At 31.5% G+C, this 18367-nt stretch overlaps 1 protein-coding gene and 1 long non-coding RNA gene across 2 annotated transcripts; both read left to right on the top strand.

The window, feature by feature from the left end:
* The first annotated feature begins 1436 nt into the window (after positions 1 to 1436).
* LOC107957078 (glutamine synthetase leaf isozyme, chloroplastic) lies at positions 1437 to 6056 on the top strand. The gene is made up of 14 exons (XM_016892505.2): positions 1437 to 1971; positions 3376 to 3642; positions 3765 to 3804; positions 3900 to 4003; positions 4084 to 4132; positions 4230 to 4336; positions 4408 to 4495; positions 4588 to 4716; positions 4825 to 4899; positions 5004 to 5057; positions 5137 to 5174; positions 5257 to 5416; positions 5515 to 5575; positions 5737 to 6056. The coding sequence occupies exons 2-14, from the start codon at positions 3392 to 3394 to the stop codon at positions 5874 to 5876; spliced, it is 1296 nt and encodes a 431-aa protein (XP_016747994.1). The 5' UTR covers positions 1437 to 1971; positions 3376 to 3391; the 3' UTR covers positions 5877 to 6056.
* Positions 6057 to 11778: 5722 nt separating this feature from the next.
* On the top strand, positions 11779 to 13378 carry LOC107957076 (uncharacterized). Its single transcript, XR_001700361.2, has 3 exons — positions 11779 to 12232; positions 12604 to 13062; positions 13175 to 13378. It is a non-coding gene; the product is annotated as an uncharacterized lncRNA (long non-coding RNA).
* The last annotated feature ends 4989 nt before the right edge of the window (positions 13379 to 18367 follow it).

The following is an 18367-nucleotide window of genomic DNA, read 5'->3' on the forward strand; positions in this document are numbered from 1 at the left end:
AAATGATTTATAACAAAGATTTCATCAAGTTCATGTATCAAATTACACATTCAATCAAAATTCATATATAATTTCTAAATTTATCCCTTTTAAAAAAATAATAAAAATTAATATTAACCTTTAATCAAAACTAAAATTTTAAAATACGAAAAAATTACAACCATTTTTATCTTAAATTTATTTATTTGTAATATATGGACTCTTCCACCACTTCATCTATGGTTCATTTCCAATTATTTAATGATATTTATTGACATATAATTTTGATAATTTCTTTTATCCTGAACCTGGAACTTTATCTCGAATCTCGAATCTCGAACCCTAATTTGAGGTTTAAAGTTCGAAATTCAAAATAAAAGAATTATCCAAGTTATATATCAATAACCCAAAAAATATTAAAATATTATTAAATAATTGAAAAAAAACCTATAAATAATATAATAAAAATGTCCATAAAATAATATTCCATCTACACTTCCAACTAAAATTTGACTTATGAAATTAAAGGCAGGTGATCATCACATCAAATTTGAAAATTTGACATTCTGTCTTGCTTTAAATTCAGAGTACAAATGTTGATTTTTCAAAATCCAGAAATTCATATGTACCCCCATGTTATTAAAAATCCCAAAAAAAAAGCTCTTGCTTCCTGAAAAAGGCAATAGACTTAATTATTGGTTTGAACAAACCAACAAATGCATGGCCCTAAATTTATTTTCATTAAAGTGTTTCGGAATTTAAACCTAAATAGTTAATGGTGTTTAATATTTTAGGTATATCATGAATTTGAGTTATATTAATCGTATTTATTATTTAAGTTTTACTCTATTATTATAATTAAAAAAAACTTTGAAATTTTCTATATATAAAAAAAATTAAACACAGATCTGCATATACATAAAAGATTCCTCATCTATCTACTGGTCCTAAAAGTGTCACAGGCCATTCTCTTCATCTACCAACACAATAATTGCTTCTCAATGCCCTTTTTCATGGTGAATGATTGGAGTTTCTATAATTAAATAAAACATAATCAACAATTTAGATCTAATAATTCTCATTTTCATGTATTTTATCTTACTATAATTCATTTTTTTAATAAAGAAACAGCAAAAATGTGATTACATTAAAATAATTTATCATTAAATAATATCAATAAAATAGTCAATATCTGATTTGAATAATTTTTTTGCCAAAATCGAGGCTTCAATAAAAACTTACAATTTTAGCCATATGATCAATAATTTTATTGTAGTATCTAGAAATATGTTAAAAACGTACTCTCCAAACACGACTCAAAAAATGATGAATCAATCGCAGCTCCAATATTCTACTATTTGTCACACCGCTAGCTAAAATAGTTTCCGCTATCAGAGCATTATCATACGCCACCATTCATTTCATATATATATATATAATTTAAAAATATTCGTATATTTATATTATATTAATATATTTTTTTAACTATTCTTAATTAAGTTAATATTATTTATCATTACTTATTTATAAATCAATAAAAAATTACATATAATAAAATTTTTAATAAAATTTTTAAAATAAAATTAATATTGTATGCCGTTATGCTTAATTTTCTCTTGGTGTATATGAACAGCTTCATTTGGATTTAATTAGAGCTTCTGTTACTGAAGTCAAAATCTAATAATATATTACATGAATGACACAAGCTCCCCATTTTTTATCTAAAAATTTTGAAGTATGGCCATTAATTTAAACTTTTCTCTTGGTGGCACTAAAGGGTCCCAAAATCTATTTTCCTCCACTCATAACATATCCCTATCTGTTCTTCAAAGGCCAACAACTCCTCTCTATCAACTTATTTTATACTTGTAATATAAAATTTTCACTTCACTCTGTTCCTCTTTGTCTCCTTCCTTTCTCCCTTACAGCCAATCTCCTCAATACCCCATTTTTCTGGTTCCTTTTTCAAGCCATTTTACAGGCACTTCCCAGGTCAGTTTTCCTTTTATCTCAGTGTTATTTTTTGCTTGATAATCTTGTGCTTCACATTATGCACTTATGGTTAATGACTTTATGATAACATGAAGCTATATTCTATATGTGAAGTTGGTATATGTATCAAAGTGACATTATAAGTTCTCTTTTAGATTCTTTGTTTTGAACCCAGACTTGTTGGAGCTTGAACCAGATAAACTAAACCATGGGTTCATCTTTGCCCAATAAGGTTTCAACCTCTAAATCTAAAGTGTTTTCTTATGTGAACCTTTTTAGAAGGGCTGTAACTTGACTGGTCCCCCACTAGCCATTGAAAAATGAGAACCAATGAAGTTTTTCCTATGGATAAAGCATAAGTGGTTGGGATTTGGAGCTTTGGATCAGCAGCACCATATCTATTAAGCTGAAGATTGTGAATATAGATTCTTTTCTTTTTACTACTTATTTTCTAAATAATGTAGTATTAAGACTGCTTGAAACTAAAACAAGCTAGGTTCTAAAAGTACTGCTTGAAACTAAAACAAGCTAGGTTTTAAAAGTTAAGATAATCCTTGTGGCCCACAATTTGATCTGACCATGATAATTTGGTAGAGTTGAACAGGTAAAAAAAAGTTAAATTCTGCTATTAGTCCCTGTACTTTTTGAATATTGAAATTTTTTTCTTGACCAATCAGTAACAGTTAAATTTGTTAAGTTAAATTCAATTACTAGTATTGTGCTATGCATTCAGCTGTAGATCTAATCCATATTCTCCATTGGATCATTTTAAGTCCCTATATTTTTTAAAATTATGAAATTTCAATATTGACATAAATGATAATAGTTATTTTAAGTCCATATGTTTGCCGCGTCAAATTTTGGAAATAGTTGAACTTAACTTAATAAATTTAATAGTTATTGTTTGGTGAGGACTGAAATTTTAAATTTTGAAAAAGTATAGGGACTAAATCTACAACTTTCATAAAGTACAAGGACTAATGGCAAAATTTAACCTAAAAAAGTGGTCTTTTATGTACTTTCCATTGTTCATTTCATATACTAAGATGGTATAAAGGACAGAGGAATAGGAGACTGAGTTGAAGATGGTTCTAACTCCACACTTGTTGAATGCCACCTTTTAATGATGACTACATGAACTAATTGGATTAAACCTTCATATGTATATATAGATATATGCATGTATATATGTATACCATCTTAGTTGAAAATTAGGCCCTTTCTTCTTCCGTAATCTGAATTCAAACATTGATTCTATGCCATTGCTGTTATATTTGAACACCTTAGTGTATTTTCAGTTCTAAAATTATAGTTCTTGACCTTCAAATTTTCTACTTTTTTCTTTCTTTTGTATAATATATTGAGAATTAAGGTCTTTTTTATACTTTATTTGATATATTTTAGTTGGGAGAAGGGGAAAATGGCACAGCTTTTAGCACCCTCAACTCAATGGCAAATGACACTACCAAAGACCTCAACCTATGGAAGTCCCATTGCAACAAAAATGTGGAGTTCTCTGGTACTGAAACAGAACAAGAAAGGAGCTGCTAAAAGCTCTGGCAAGTTTAAAGTGGTTGCCTTGTCTGAAAACAGCACTGTCAACAGGCTAGAGAACTTACTAAACATGGACGTCACTCCATACACCGACAAGATCATTGCTGAATACATTTGGTACATTATCTTTGCTAACACATTTATCTATGTTTCAAGTAACACTTACACATATCTATGTTCAAATGTTAGATTAAAGGTGGCAATTTTCCTCAATATCTGCTGTTTCTGCATTGAAACAGGATAGGAGGCAGTGGACTCGATATGCGTAGCAAGTCCAGGGTAAGAAATAAACTACTAAAACTAAACTTGTATGATTCTCAATCTGGTGTTTGGTTTTTTTATTATGTTTCTTTGGTCCTTCTTACAATTTGCAGACAATATCAAAGCCAGTTAAACATCCCTCTGAGCTTCCCAAGTGGAACTATGATGGATCAAGTACTGGACAAGCACCCGGTGAAGATAGTGAAGTTATCTTATAGTAAGCCCTTTTGAAATGTAAAACATTCTTTATTGCTTGTTATCATCAAAACACCATTTTGACTTAAAAACTTCATCCAGCCCTCAAGCAATCTTTAAGGACCCTTTCCGAGGAGGTAACAATATCTTGGTAAGTACTATCCAAGGCTTGTAAGTAAATTAATTGTTGAAAGTTTTGTAAGTAAATTATATGGTGTGGTTAATGTTTACTTTCGTGTTTTACAAAGGTAATTTGTGATTCATACACACCAGCTGGTGAGCCTATTCCCACAAACAAGCGCCACCGTGCCGCTGAGATTTTCAGTAACAAGAAGGTGGTCGATGAAGTACCATGGTACGAATCATTTTATTTCATTTATCTTATTCGAAGGAAATGCCCTCATGTTATTGTACCTTTCTGTTTAGGTTTGGTATTGAGCAAGAGTACACTTTACTTCAACAAAATGTGAAATGGCCTTTGGGATGGCCTGTTGGAGGCTATCCTGGTCCTCAGGTAATCACATGACTCAATTTTATACGACAGTAAAACGGTTGTAATGGTTTGTAAATCCATGTAATAACATGGCTGTTTGATTCCAAATGCAGGGTCCTTATTACTGTGCAGCTGGTGCTGACAAGTCATTTGGGCGTGATATCTCAGATGCTCATTACAAGGCTTGCTTGTATGCCGGCATTAACATTAGTGGTACCAACGGGGAGGTTATGCCAGGCCAGGTGTGCTGCTTTCGAGTCCTCACCTTGCTATCGAAAATGAAGTATCATTACATCCATGCTTGTTTGTTCATTAGTTATCACCATTTGATTCTGTAAATTACCATGCAGTGGGAGTATCAAGTTGGTCCGAGTGTTGGTATCGAAGCTGGAGATCATATCTGGTGTTCTAGATACATTCTCGAGGTATTTCTTCGTTTAAATGAATTCAAGCAGTGTAAAACAGTTTTAACATTAATCATATGTTAATTAATCTGATAACTTACCGATACTTTACTATATTCTTACAGAGAATCACTGAACAAGCCGGTGTTGTACTCTCCCTCGATCCTAAACCAATAGAGGTAACATAAAATTTCGCAATGTTGGGTTCTTACTATTAGTCCATCAGTGTGTTTTCTCAATTCATTTTCCTATTGCTAGGGTGACTGGAATGGTGCTGGATGCCACACAAATTACAGGTAACCTTTTTCTTAAGTTTTATTTTGGTAAAACTTATATGGTATCACCTTGAATTACAACAATACAAATTTTGTAACACAGTACTAAGAGCATGAGGGAAGATGGAGGCTTCGAAGTTATAAAGAAAGCAATCCTGAATTTGTCGCTTCGCCACAAGGAGCATATCAGTGCCTATGGTGAGGGAAACGAAAGAAGACTGACCGGAAAGCATGAAACGGCCAGCATCAACACGTTTTCATGGGTATGTTCCATGAGATACCTTTTCCTTGTGATGGAAGCCATTGACACTTTGTATGCCTTCTTTAATGTTTATAACATTTTTCATGATCGAACTTGTAGGGAGTGGCTAATCGCGGTTGCTCAATCCGAGTTGGGCGTGACACTGAGAAGAATGGAAAAGGTATTATCATCAATAAAAATTCTGCCTTCTAACAACCAGATGAATGATTAATGAACTTGTGAGCTTCAGAAAGACCGGACCGACAAACAAACGTCCCGATGAGTTACAAGAACTAAATGAACTAGAGACTTATGTTTATTATTTCATTGTTTGTTTGTTAGGTTACTTGGAAGATCGGCGTCCGGCATCGAACATGGACCCATATGTTGTGACAGCATTGCTGGCAGAAACTACACTATTGTATGAGCCAACACTTGAAGCTGAAGCACTTGCTGCTCAAAAGATTGCTTTGAATGTCTAAATTAAAGCAGTTTAGCTTTATTCATAGAGATGGTTTTCTATTTTATTTTCAATTAGGCTGGGTTTTGGGAAGATCTGGCCTAAAATAAGTATTGGCTTGTTGAATGGTTCTCAAATGGATTGTATTGTAAATTAAAATCAATGGTGTTATCACTCATCTTCTATCTTTTGTTATTGGATATTCACCTTGTTTTTGTGTTCTTTTTTCAATTTTTTTTCATTATCATAGCATTTTCCATTCTTTATATATAATGAGATACAAACATGATAAAATGAAATATTTTGACTGACCAAAATATTTTTTTTTTAAAATAAAAAATTTAATATAATAACTTTTTTTAAAAATCGTGGTTGATATATGTTAGATTTAATGTTTAATGATTGAATTTGACCTAATTAAGAAGGTTGAGAGATATGTTGATACTCGAATTTGGTCACTTGTATTTGATATTAAATATTGAGATTTTAGTTCTGTTAATGTATGACCTTAGCTCGAAAGTTTTATCCATGTAGGACTACGTTACTCTTATAACAACCAAAGATGCAACTTAAGTATATACCAATGAGGTATCTCCTTATTGGTCAAGTCTTAAAGAACAAAACAATTACAAATAGTATAAGTGTGCCTCTTTATTGATAGGTCAAGCTTTTACAATCAAAGGGTTCCGAATGGTATAAGTGTGCCTTTTTATTGATAGGTCAAATTTTTACAATCAAACGGTTATAAATAATAAAAGTGTACAAATGGTTATAAATGATATAAGTATACAATCTACACACGATCAGATGGCTATAAAAAAATATAAGTGTACAACCTACACAAGTCTATCTTCTCTATATATATATATAAAAGGTTCAACTCTACCTAAAACTATTAAAAGGGATTCACAAAATATTTTTTAGTTTAAAATATTAAATTTTATTAAAAAATATTTAAATTTTGATATATAAAATTTTTTGTTAAAATTTTAATTTAATATTTATAACTATTAACTCCTTATATAATTAAAAAAGTCACTGTGTTACTTAATTGTTATACATAAAAAGTCGAGCTTGCATACAAAATTTTCATAATGCTCAAATTATTGTACATTTGAAAGAAGTTACTTTTTTTTTCTTTAACTCAAGATTGTTGACATAATGAACTTTGCCGAAAACCATCCAAGAACCACATGGTTTTTCTCCAATTTTTGGTGGGATTGTTAGAGATCATATGAGTTAGCTCAAGGAGCAGTTAGTCTATTGTAGTCTAGCAAATTGATGCAGTTGATACAGCTAACAATTTGTTAAAGAGTGGTTATTCAAAACTCTATATATACATAGTGTTATCAATGTAGAAAGTCAAGTATTGATTCAATTTACAGCAAAAAAGAAAATCAGTTTCTCATAACAATTCTTCTTTCTTTTATGTGTTAAACATTACCTAGTTTTTAACATGGTATCATTCACCGGTTGAATTCTGGACCTCTGGCTACCATGACTTCCACCAATTCCGCCTCTGATGAGCCTGTTTTCGCTGTGTTCGCTGGTGATCGCGTCACTAATTTGTTTCCTCGGCATGAGGTCATCAAACTCGATGATGGCACATACATTCAATGGCACAAACAGGTAAAGTTAATTGTTGATGGTTATGGTTTAACTGGATTTCTAGATGGAACTTTACCTCCTCCGTTGAGGTTCATTCAAACACAAGACGGAACTCTTGGTCCGAATCCGTCAGCTTGGTGTTCACGCAGCAGGATAGGCTCCTTACTTCGTGGCCTTGTCCACCGTCAATCCTTCACTTCAATCCTCCTTCACAGATGCTTGCATGGCTTGCGATGTGTAGACCACGGCTATAAACATTTTTGCGGCTGACACTAGTGCGAAGCAATCGAAGATCCGCCATGAACTCTATTCTTTCAAGAAAGGTAATCATTCTATTAAAGCTTATGTTTCCCGAATCAAGACCTTATGTGCCCTTCTAGAAACTTCTGGCTCTCAACTCTCTGAGGAGGAGGAGGAGACTTTCACTCTGGTTGTAAAGCCTGCCACTATCCGAGTTATTTTATCTATTGCTGTTTCCAGGGGATGACCACTTCGACAGGTGGACGTTAATAGTGCTTTTTTAAATGGGGATCTTGATAATGAAATATTCATGCAACAACCTCCGGGTTATGTTCAGTGTGATTCGACTGGCAAAGCTTTTGTGTGCCGCCTAAAGAAAGCCTTATATGGTCTTCGTCAGGCTCCCCGTGCGTGGTTTGAGAAGCTGAAGAATTTTCTAGTATCTGTTGGCTTCGTAATGTCCAAGTCTGATGCATCTTTGTTTGTTCGAATCAAGTCTGGATCTACTCTATATGTTCTCATGTACGTTGATGACATTATCATTACTGGAAGCCTGTCTGCCTCTATAGAATGGTTTGTTCAGCTGTTAAATGATGAGTTTTCGCTTAAAGACATGGGCGATCTTCACTATTTTCTTGGGATAGAAGTTACTCGTTCTTCATCTGGGTGTCTTCATCTGTGTTAGAAGAAGTATATCTATGATATTCTTGACCGGTGTTCGATGACCAACACAAAGAGTGTTCATACACCAATGGTTAGCTCGTCTACCATGTCTAAAGATGATGGTGAACGTCTAGAGGATCCGACGGAGTACAGAAGTCTTGCTGGTGCATTACAGTATGTTGTCCTTACTCAGCCAGATATTACGTATGTTGTAAACCGAGTCTGTCAGTTCATGCATAATCCTACTACTGTTCATATGACTGCCCTGAAACGCGTTTTACACTATTTGTGTGGCACGCTTGATTTTGGGATTGTTTTGTCGTCCGTCTGCTCGATTGTCGTTGGCTGGATATGCTGATGCCAACTGGGGATTGGATTTTGACGATCGGAGATCAACCTCCGAGTATTATGTTTATTTTGGTCGCACTCCCGTATCTTGGTGCTCTAAGAAGCAACAAGTGGTTTATCGGTCCACTGCTGAGGCTGAGTATAGAAGCCTTGCTACAGTCACAAGTGAAGTTACTTGGTTATTGTCACTACTTTGCGAACTACACGTTCAGTGTTGATATTCCTCATGTTTGGTGTGATAGCTCTGGTGCGGTAGCCGTCGCAGCCAACCCTGTCTTACATTCTAAGTTCAAGCACGTTGAGCTAGATTTGTTTTTTGTTCGTGAAAAGGTTGCTGATGGTTCTATTGAGGTTGGATAAGTTCCCGCGTGTGATCAAGTTGCTGATGTGCTCACCAAACCACTTTCAGTGGCGTTTTCACACGTTTTCAAAATCTTCTTCGTGTCTTGCCCGTCGAGAAGATGGATGAATGTTAGAGATCATATGAGTTAGCTCAAGGAGCAGCCAGTCTGTTGTAGTCTAGCAAACTGATGCAGTTGATACAGCTAGCAATTTTATTAAAGAGTAATTATGCAAAACTCTATATATACACAGTGTTATCAATGTAAAATGTCAAGTATTGATTCAATTTACAATAGAAAGAAAATCAGTTTCTCATAACAATTCTTCTTTCTTTTATGAGTTAAACATTACCTAGTTCTTAATAGGGATTATTATAATCTCCCTTTATAAATTTATTTTCATAATCAAAATAAACATATAAATTTAATATTTAAATGAACTTCTTTTCAATATTTTTAAAAATGATTTTTTTACATTGTAATCTTCCTTTATAAATTTATTTCTATAATTAAAATAAACACATAAATTTAATATTAAAATGAACTATTTTTATTCAATATTTTTTAAAAAGGTTTTTTTTTATTAAAACATTTTTCACCTATTATAATAGGATATTGGAAGAAATTAAAAGAATTTTCACTTTATAACCTATCATGTATTTGCATCCCTTCCAAAACGTAAAATAAGAGAAAAGATGGCAAACTCGATGAATTCTTGAAAAGCTCTCGAATCAGGAATCATGCAAAGAATGATGTCTGATGATGTTGTTCAGATAAAAACATGTCTCGACTAAAAAATGGGCTTAAATTAGTTTTTTGCAAATATATATAAGCGAGTTTGAGCAAAATTTTAGACTCATATTTTAGACCAAGCTTAAAAAAATATAAAATATATTAATATCATGCATAATCTCGACTCGACCTATGAATGTCTCTAATTTATAATAAACTCAACAATTATTAATCAAATAGGTTAAAAAAACAATTACTAAGATCAGTTATGTCTCTACTCCGACCCCTATTTTCATGCACCTATATTAACTCCTCACTTCTTGATTTGTACTTAATATTTTTGTCTTCAACTTGAATTTCAATTTCGGTCTAGACTCAACCAACTTCAAAATATTAAGTAGTATTTTATATTATATTTGTTTTTATAAAATTATAAATATATGTTTCATTCTTACGGATAACTAAATATGCATTATGAAATAGTGTAAATTTAATACATATAGTAGTAATTTAAATATATAAAAACATTGACAAAACTAAAATATCAAATATATATAGTACAAGAAGATCCTAATGTAAGGGATGAATATGGTGCATTTTTAAAGGGTGTCATCAATTACTTGAAAGTAGTCAATGTTTGAAACTCGCATAATTCTTACATATTTGAATATGGGTTATTTTTGCATGGTTGTTTGGAATTGAAGTAGCAGTTGCCTTTTTATGGACTTGTTAGAATGCCAAGAAGACAACTCTCCGATTGTTGAGGATAGTCTTATTATATGCAATCTATTTCTCTTTTGATGTTTCTCTAAGACTACGGGAGAACCGTCAACTTTCATTTTTCAAGATTGTTGGTTTGGTTTTGTGGAAGACTCCACCTTGGTCCATCATTAAAATATATATGTCGATGGTGCAGCTCAATCTAATACTGGGAATCTTGCGGTGGGCGGTATTGCAAGAAACCATGATAGTGCATGGTTAGGGGGATTCTCAATAAAAATAGGATAAGGATTAAGGAATAACGCTGAAAGCCGAGGTTCATGCTATCATGTTAGCATTGGAGTTTGGCAGAATATGTTAGTTGAATCAGATTCCCTTTTAGCTGTCAAGAAAGTCACGAGTGCTCTTAATATGCGGGATCCTTTTACTCCTACCATTTTGAGGTGTAAGTAGCTTATGTCACTATTGTATGTAACGTCGTCCACATTTTTCGAGAGGTAAATTGTTGTGTTGATTTCCTTACTGCTTGAGCTCTAAGGCGCGAGTTTGTAATGGAAAAAATTGGGTCCCTTCTCCTACTCTCATGAGATTAATTAGGGATTATATTTTCAGAATAACAAGACCAAGAGCCTGCCGTCTGTAAGCGGTTAACCATTCGTTTTCTAAAATAAAGGTGATTTTATTTTAGGAATTAGTTTACTGCATTAAAATAATCTTCGTTATTATTCAATTTTTACACATAAAAATCGAATTTAAGATGGTTGGCATGACAAAATTAGCTGAAAGCTAATCCAACGTTTTAAATGTTGAGCACTTATTAAAAAAATAAATTATAAAAATAGTCATTTTTGTTTACTCCAAATTACATTTCAGTCATTTATGTTTGAAATATTATTTTTTAGTCACTTATGTTATCGTTTTATTATGAAGTGGTCACTCTACTGTTAAGCTCTATTACCTCTCTAATGGTGGTCCCACGTGATAGTCCAAATGAGTTTTAAATGCTAACTTGGATTTCCAATTGCTGAGATGAACATGGATTTTTAATTAAATAAATTTAATTTGGACTGCCACATAGGACTACCACGTAATACTATCATTAGGGAAGTAACGGAATTTAATGGTAAAGTGACCACTTCGTAATAAAATGATAACGTAAGTGATTAAAATGTAACATTTCAAACATAAGTGACTAAAATGTAGCATGAGATAATAAAAAATAATTATTTTTATAATTTACCCTTAAAAAATAAAAAAATTTATCGGCTGGTTAAGAAGCGTGGAAGATAAATTGGAATCCCTCAATGTTTGTTGCAAACGAAAATTTTGCTTCTCTAAGCAGTAACCATGTCAGAAAATCAGAAGCCTCAATCCCATCAAAACCTCTCTTCTTCACCTAATAAATCAATCCCAGAAATCGAAAGCAACGCCGCCTCTGATTTCTCGGGCCATCAAAGGGTCCGTTTCCCCAACCCACCCGACCTCACTAACCCTGACCCTTCTACCCTCCGAGATCAATGGAGGTACGCCATCCGGCAGTACAGTCGTTGGTACTCTCACGCCTGGGGCACTGCTATTCTTGCTGGGGTTTCCTTTTTCGCCCTCGGTTGGGTCATCAAAGGCTCTAATCCCCTCCCCTCTTTCAACTCCGACACAAACAAAAATGACTCCGACACTAACAAAAATGACAATAGCAAGTGATCTTCCAACCATCCTCAATGTTCTGGTCAGTTTGAGTTCCTTATGTTTTACTTTTTTTGGGTTTTAATAATTGCACCGCTTGAATTAGGTTTTCGTTTCTACTTTGGTTGTAATCTAAATCCAATTTGTCTGGGCTTTGAATATGATTCTATATTTCAACACTTGAATTGGTTTAGAATTTAAGCCAATTTACAAATTTCATTAATTTGTTTATTTCATAATTCATAGTAATAATCCACCTAAATTTGTTTAGTAGAATATTGGGTCAAAGCAGAATTTAGAGGTGTGCAGCAAAACATGCTGAATTTGCTCCAAGGACATCATTTTACTGCTGTCTTGCCCTAACTGGAATTGTACGTTCTTCCGAGTTTTGACAACTTGTTTCTTTCTACACAGTGGATATGTTTGGTCACCACAACTGTTGAAGAGGCCATTTTGATCAGGAAGAAAAGACTGAAATTGGAAGAGATTGTAGTGTGTACTGGCATCATAGTTTTTGCTTCAGTTTTGTGCTAAGTGTCACTCACCAGATATTAATTATAAATGGAGTCTTTTTTAACCCTTTTGTTCATAGATGCTCTATCTTGTTACATATATTTATACAAGTTAACAGTTTTAGCTATCTGACATCTATTGACCAAGCAAGGTACCACACATGGAGCTTGCATTTTTCATAACTTATATAAATTACTATATAATTCTTGCATTACAGGCTCAGGTTGTATGTTATTTTTTGGATTTAAAAATGATCCTTGAAGCTGGAGCTTGTCTATTTTTTCCTGGATTCAATCAATAAGTCCTTTGTTTTTAATGGTTTTCTTCTGTTGCAAAGGATGGTGCATTCAGGTTTATGCTGTATGTATGCTGATCTGCATTTTATTCTTTTGTGTTCTTTCCCTGATGATGTTCAAATCGTTAGGAAGCTTGTCACAATACTTTTTAAAATGTTGTTGACATTCTATTTCAGTGTACTCTTTCCTCGGTGGAAAGTCTGTTGATGCTATCAAGAATCCTGCTAGTAAGAAGGATATGCCGACTTCAACTGTAGATCTTGGTAATGCAAATCTAAGTCAGAATTTATTAGAGGATAAATGTAAAGTGCATGCACACGCATACACTATATATACACATATATTTATATATAAATAAGATCACTCACTTAAAAGCTTCACCACCATGCCCCAAACATCTTTGCCACTAAGAATATAGGTGTGAGTTTTCCATCTTTTCAATCAATTCGATCAATTTTTTGAATTTAATGTATTTAACCAACAATCTCCAATATTAATTTAAATTATTGATTGAGTAGGCTTACACAACCTAATTGAATTAACGGTGCTCGATTAACCAATTTATTTTTTATATATTATGAAAATGTATTTAAATATATTTATAAATATATTAAAAATAAATCAAAATCATATATATTAAGTAAGTTAAGTTTGTGAATTAATTTTAATTGACTATGGGTCCCTTGGATGAATGTTTACTTTCAGTACGGTACATTTAGTTTTTTTTTTGTCTAATGTTATAGTATTATTATAGTATCTAATATTACCATCACCATTATTTTTACACTAATCATAAATAAACGTACTGTCCATTCAAAATGGTTCTAAATCAATAAAGCCGACATATTTTATCAAGGGCTTGGGGGAATGGGATGATCAATGTTGAAACTCAAGATTAGATGTCAACTAATGACTTGAATCACCAATGACTTAGTTGACGAAAGAAAGTATCTTTAATGTTGCATTTATTATTATTACTATTATTACTATTATTACTATTATTACTATCATTACCATTAAAACTATATATAAAATTTGTTGGGTTCGAGTATGCTGAAGTACATTATCTTCTTATTTATAGGTTGAGGAGGGACCATGGGTAGTTCTAAATATTATCTCAAAAAGAGCAAATATGATCATAATCTATAATAAAATTATTCAAAAAGAAAGTAACAATAAGAGAAAATCTGAGGCATATTTCTCAAATCATCGGTCCAGTATTGAATGTAGCCTTTTCCCCGGACAAGATGCCTAATATTTACAACGCCCTAGTAGTTAAGGGTAGAGATACCGCCGGTCAACAAATTAATGAAACTTGTGAGGTACAATAATTATTAGGAAATAATCGAGTTAAGAGCTATAGCTATAAGCGCTATAGATAATCTAACAAGAAGAATGGAAGTGATTGACAAAGAAGCTGCTCTAAGTATTCCATAGCATAGGAATAGCAGCATCCCTCAAAATCCAATGCACTAAACATCTTTGTTATTAAGTTTTCAATTTTTTTTCCATTAGTTCGATTTGTTTCTCAAATTTAATTTAGTCAATTACCTCCAACTTTAATTGAATTGATCGACGGTCATAGGCTTAATCAACTTAATCGATTTCTTGATTCAGTTGATTAACCAACTTTTTTTTCTTCTTATATAATGTTATAAAATATATATGTCTAAATCATATTATATATAATAAATACATTTAAAATAAATAAAAATAACACTGTTAAGTTTATCAGCTCAGAATTTTAATAATAATTTAATCGAGACCATAATTGATTAGACCAATAAAACCACTTAAATGAAACAGGTTTGTTAAGTAGATCAAATTTTGCTCACCTGTTAAGTGTTGGTGGTTTCTTGTCTTCTAAATTAATTGTGATTCCTAAATTATGGCTACTTTGTAAATCGATTTGATAATACATTGATTTACTTATAACCACAAGAAAAGAAGACGTGTTACTATGGCATCAAACAAGTAAATATTGAAGGGTGTGGAAGGAGTGGTGGCTGACTGCATCTGCATGGTCACTATGGCTGGGGAGGCAGTGTTAATGATCACCCTTTTAATGCCATCTGTTGTGGGTTGAAGCTGAGATTTTGGGCATTTGTGGATGTGTTAGTGAAGAAAGTGGTTGACTTGAGATTCATAAGGATGGATGGATTCTAAAGCTGCTCTGTTTGGGAGATGAGATTGGATAAACTGTCACCATCTGCATATCCATCTTGCTTAATGATTTCTGAGATTAGTAATACTCAGGCTTGGGAATGAAATGATGGTTTTACACCAAACACCCACATAGCTTTCTACTTGACTCTTAACTATATGTATAGGATCAGAGAGAGAGGGGGGATTGGCTTAAGATGTGCTCTTTTATCTTTCAACTTATAGACTCTTCCTTCCTGAATGTCGAATTATGTTAAGTATGGAACATGTGTTTTGCTCTTTTACGATGCTTACAGAGCAATATCTTTGGTATTTCCTAAATGTGGTCATGGACGGCCACTCAAATATCATGTCAATTGCTTTAACCAAGTGCATCAATATAATGCTAAAGTGGCTCATTAAGTGCATCAATATGACTTGATTAAAACAAGTGCACATGAAGTGATTTAATTCGTTGTACTGGGCCATGTTTAAAGGGAAAATGATAGAAATTTTATTCGTTGTACAGGCTCAAAGCCTCAAACCAACTTCGGATGGTTATAGAAAAAATTAGGGTAGTGTAATGTGCTTATATCATCAAATAAGCCTAAATAGGTAATTTTATGGATTGTTACTTAGGGACTTTTGAATGGACGGTTTGTTTACTTCCGGTTAGTGTAAAAACAACAATGGTGATGAGATTAAATATTGTAACAATACTGTAGCGTAAAATACAAATAAAACTAAACACAGCGTATTAAAAGTAAATACCCATCTAAAAAGCCCTTAATTCACTAGTTAAATTCCCGCATTAACGTGGAATAAAACTATGCCCCTCAACTCTACTATATTAAGGCTTTATGCCTGTACTTTGAGCCTATCCTAACTTCTCCCTTCTCAATCCTTCAATTTTTTAAGTAAAGAAATTAAATCCCATACTTCACTAAAAATACTAAGGCAAAGTACATATTTTTATGGATACCTTTTACCTATACTGCTATTTAAACATTAATTCAGTCGAGAAAAGTATTAAAAATTACATTTCGAACAATTAATATTATTATAAGATATTTTTATAATTTCATACATTTATATACAATTAAAAGAATAACTTAATATATACATACACGTCTGATAGAACACATGATTTCACTTACATCATCAACGTTTCATTATTTATTATATGTTATTTTTAAATATACATTTATATTATAAACACATAATTTCTACACGAATATACAATAGAATTTTTAGTTTTTATAATTACATTTTAGTGCTAATGTAACACTACTATTGTTGTCGCTGAGAAATGAGGCTCGACACTCTTTAGACTAGTTTTTTCATGGGATCAAGAGTAGGCTCAAAACCCTAATTCATGGCCTATCCAAGAGAGAAATTCGTTACATCTAGTTTTGTTCTTTTTTTCATCTACTACCAATGGAAAAACTAAAAGAGAATATATTGGTTTGATTTTGATTTTCTTATTTTACGAAAATAAAAAAATACATTTTTTACATTAATTTATCATAATTTAGTTATTATAATTTACGAAATATAAAAAATTAACGTGTAAACTGTTGGAAAAATAGATTTTTTGAAAGTTTTGAGATATAGTCTCGATTAGTAAAGGTGGAGATTTGAATCATAAAACTATGGTTTTATATTTTACTCTATGATATCTTTATAACAGTATATCATATGCTCAAAATGATTAACTAATGAATGAGAAGTTAATTTAAATTTTAAAAAGATATTTCTAATCAATCCCAATAAAAACAAAATTCATATATTCACAAACACAAAGAAAAAAAACTATATTACATTAAAAATTCAATTATAAAAATCAGTAAAAAATAATAAAAGAAAATAAAAAATAAAAAAGTTAAAATGAATTCACCCAAACCTAAGTAATGATTGAAACAAATAAAAAAAAGCATAATGATAAATTTAGTTATTAAACATTATATTTTTTGTTAATTTGATTCTTTTTTTTAGTTAAATTTGAATCTCAACTTTTTTAAAAGAATTAAATTTGACTATCAACGGTTTAGAAAGAATTGAATTATTTTTTTAACAAAAATACCGATTAAAACATTACATTTTGAATCACGGTACTCTGCATAAAATCCTTATATACTTCATGCTTTTTTTTATGATCTATATATATTTTATGATTTTTTATATTATAAATTTTAAATTATTTGTGACTTGACATATAACAAATGATATTGTGTCAACATGAAATATTAGGTTGTCATGTCAATATCGCTGAAAATTTAAAGCTAATTAATATTTTCGTTAAAAAAATAATTTAGTTTTTTTTAAATGATTAAGAGTCAAATTTAACTAAAAAAATAATAATAATTAAATTAAAAAAATATAACTATTGAGGACTAAATTTAGAACTATCCCTAAAATTTATACCCCCATGAGCCATCTATATCCATGCCCACTTTTGATTGTTTCATATAGAGTTTCCATGAAGAGATAGCCCCAGTTAAACAATTTGATATGTATTGTATATATATAAAATATTTACACATACTAGAATTTAGTGCATATATAAAGATTTCATTAATTCATACTTGTTATATATAATCATTTACTGATTTTTGGTGACTAAATATACTATATTAGTATGATAGTATAATAGTGTTCTCTAATCAATACGAGATTAAAATTAATTTGTAATAGTAACGGTAAAAAAGTAACTTATAAATATATTCGCTAATTAGTATGAAAATAGTAGTTCTAGTATATTTTAAAAAAATGTTAAGGATGTTTATTAAAAAAATTTTAGTCTAAAAAGAATAAAACAAAAATTAAATGGTTATTTTAGAATATTTTTGGCCTAATAGAAATATTATTCTCTCTTTTATATAATATTTATTATATATAAATAATTTTAAACTATAAGTTCCTTTCAAAATTTATGAAAATAGTGAAGAAATTTGCATTTATTTATATAAGAGTGTTCATTAGACAACGTGGGATTAAAATTTGGTAGTATAGAGAATTATCTAATATAATTTTAAAAAGCAAGGACTAAAAGAATAATTTATCAAATGTGAAAACAAATGCTTAAAATAAATAGTGCTGGCAAAAAAATTATAATGTGAACGCGCCGAAGATGAATGGGGCTAAGTGAACTGCCAAAACTGTGGGATGTAAAAATGCATCGGTAGGAAGCATTCTACCTTAGGGGAAAGCACTTGCAAGAGTAGGAG

Source organism: Gossypium hirsutum, chromosome A02 (assembly GCF_007990345.1).
Source record: "Gossypium hirsutum isolate 1008001.06 chromosome A02, Gossypium_hirsutum_v2.1, whole genome shotgun sequence".
Lineage (NCBI taxonomy): Eukaryota > Viridiplantae > Streptophyta > Magnoliopsida > Malvales > Malvaceae > Gossypium > Gossypium hirsutum.

Bases quoted from the DNA above. Each gene is read 5' to 3' on its own strand.
- LOC107957078 (XM_016892505.2), top strand. From the start codon at position 3,392: ATGGCACAGCTTTTAGCACCCTCAACTCAATGGCAAATGACACTACCA. The intron at 3,805-3,899 runs GTAAGAAATAAA...TACAATTTGCAG, and splicing joins ATATGCGTAGCAAGTCCAGG to ACAATATCAAAGCCAGTTAA. The intron at 4,337-4,407 runs GTACGAATCATT...CTTTCTGTTTAG, and splicing joins GTGGTCGATGAAGTACCATG to GTTTGGTATTGAGCAAGAGT.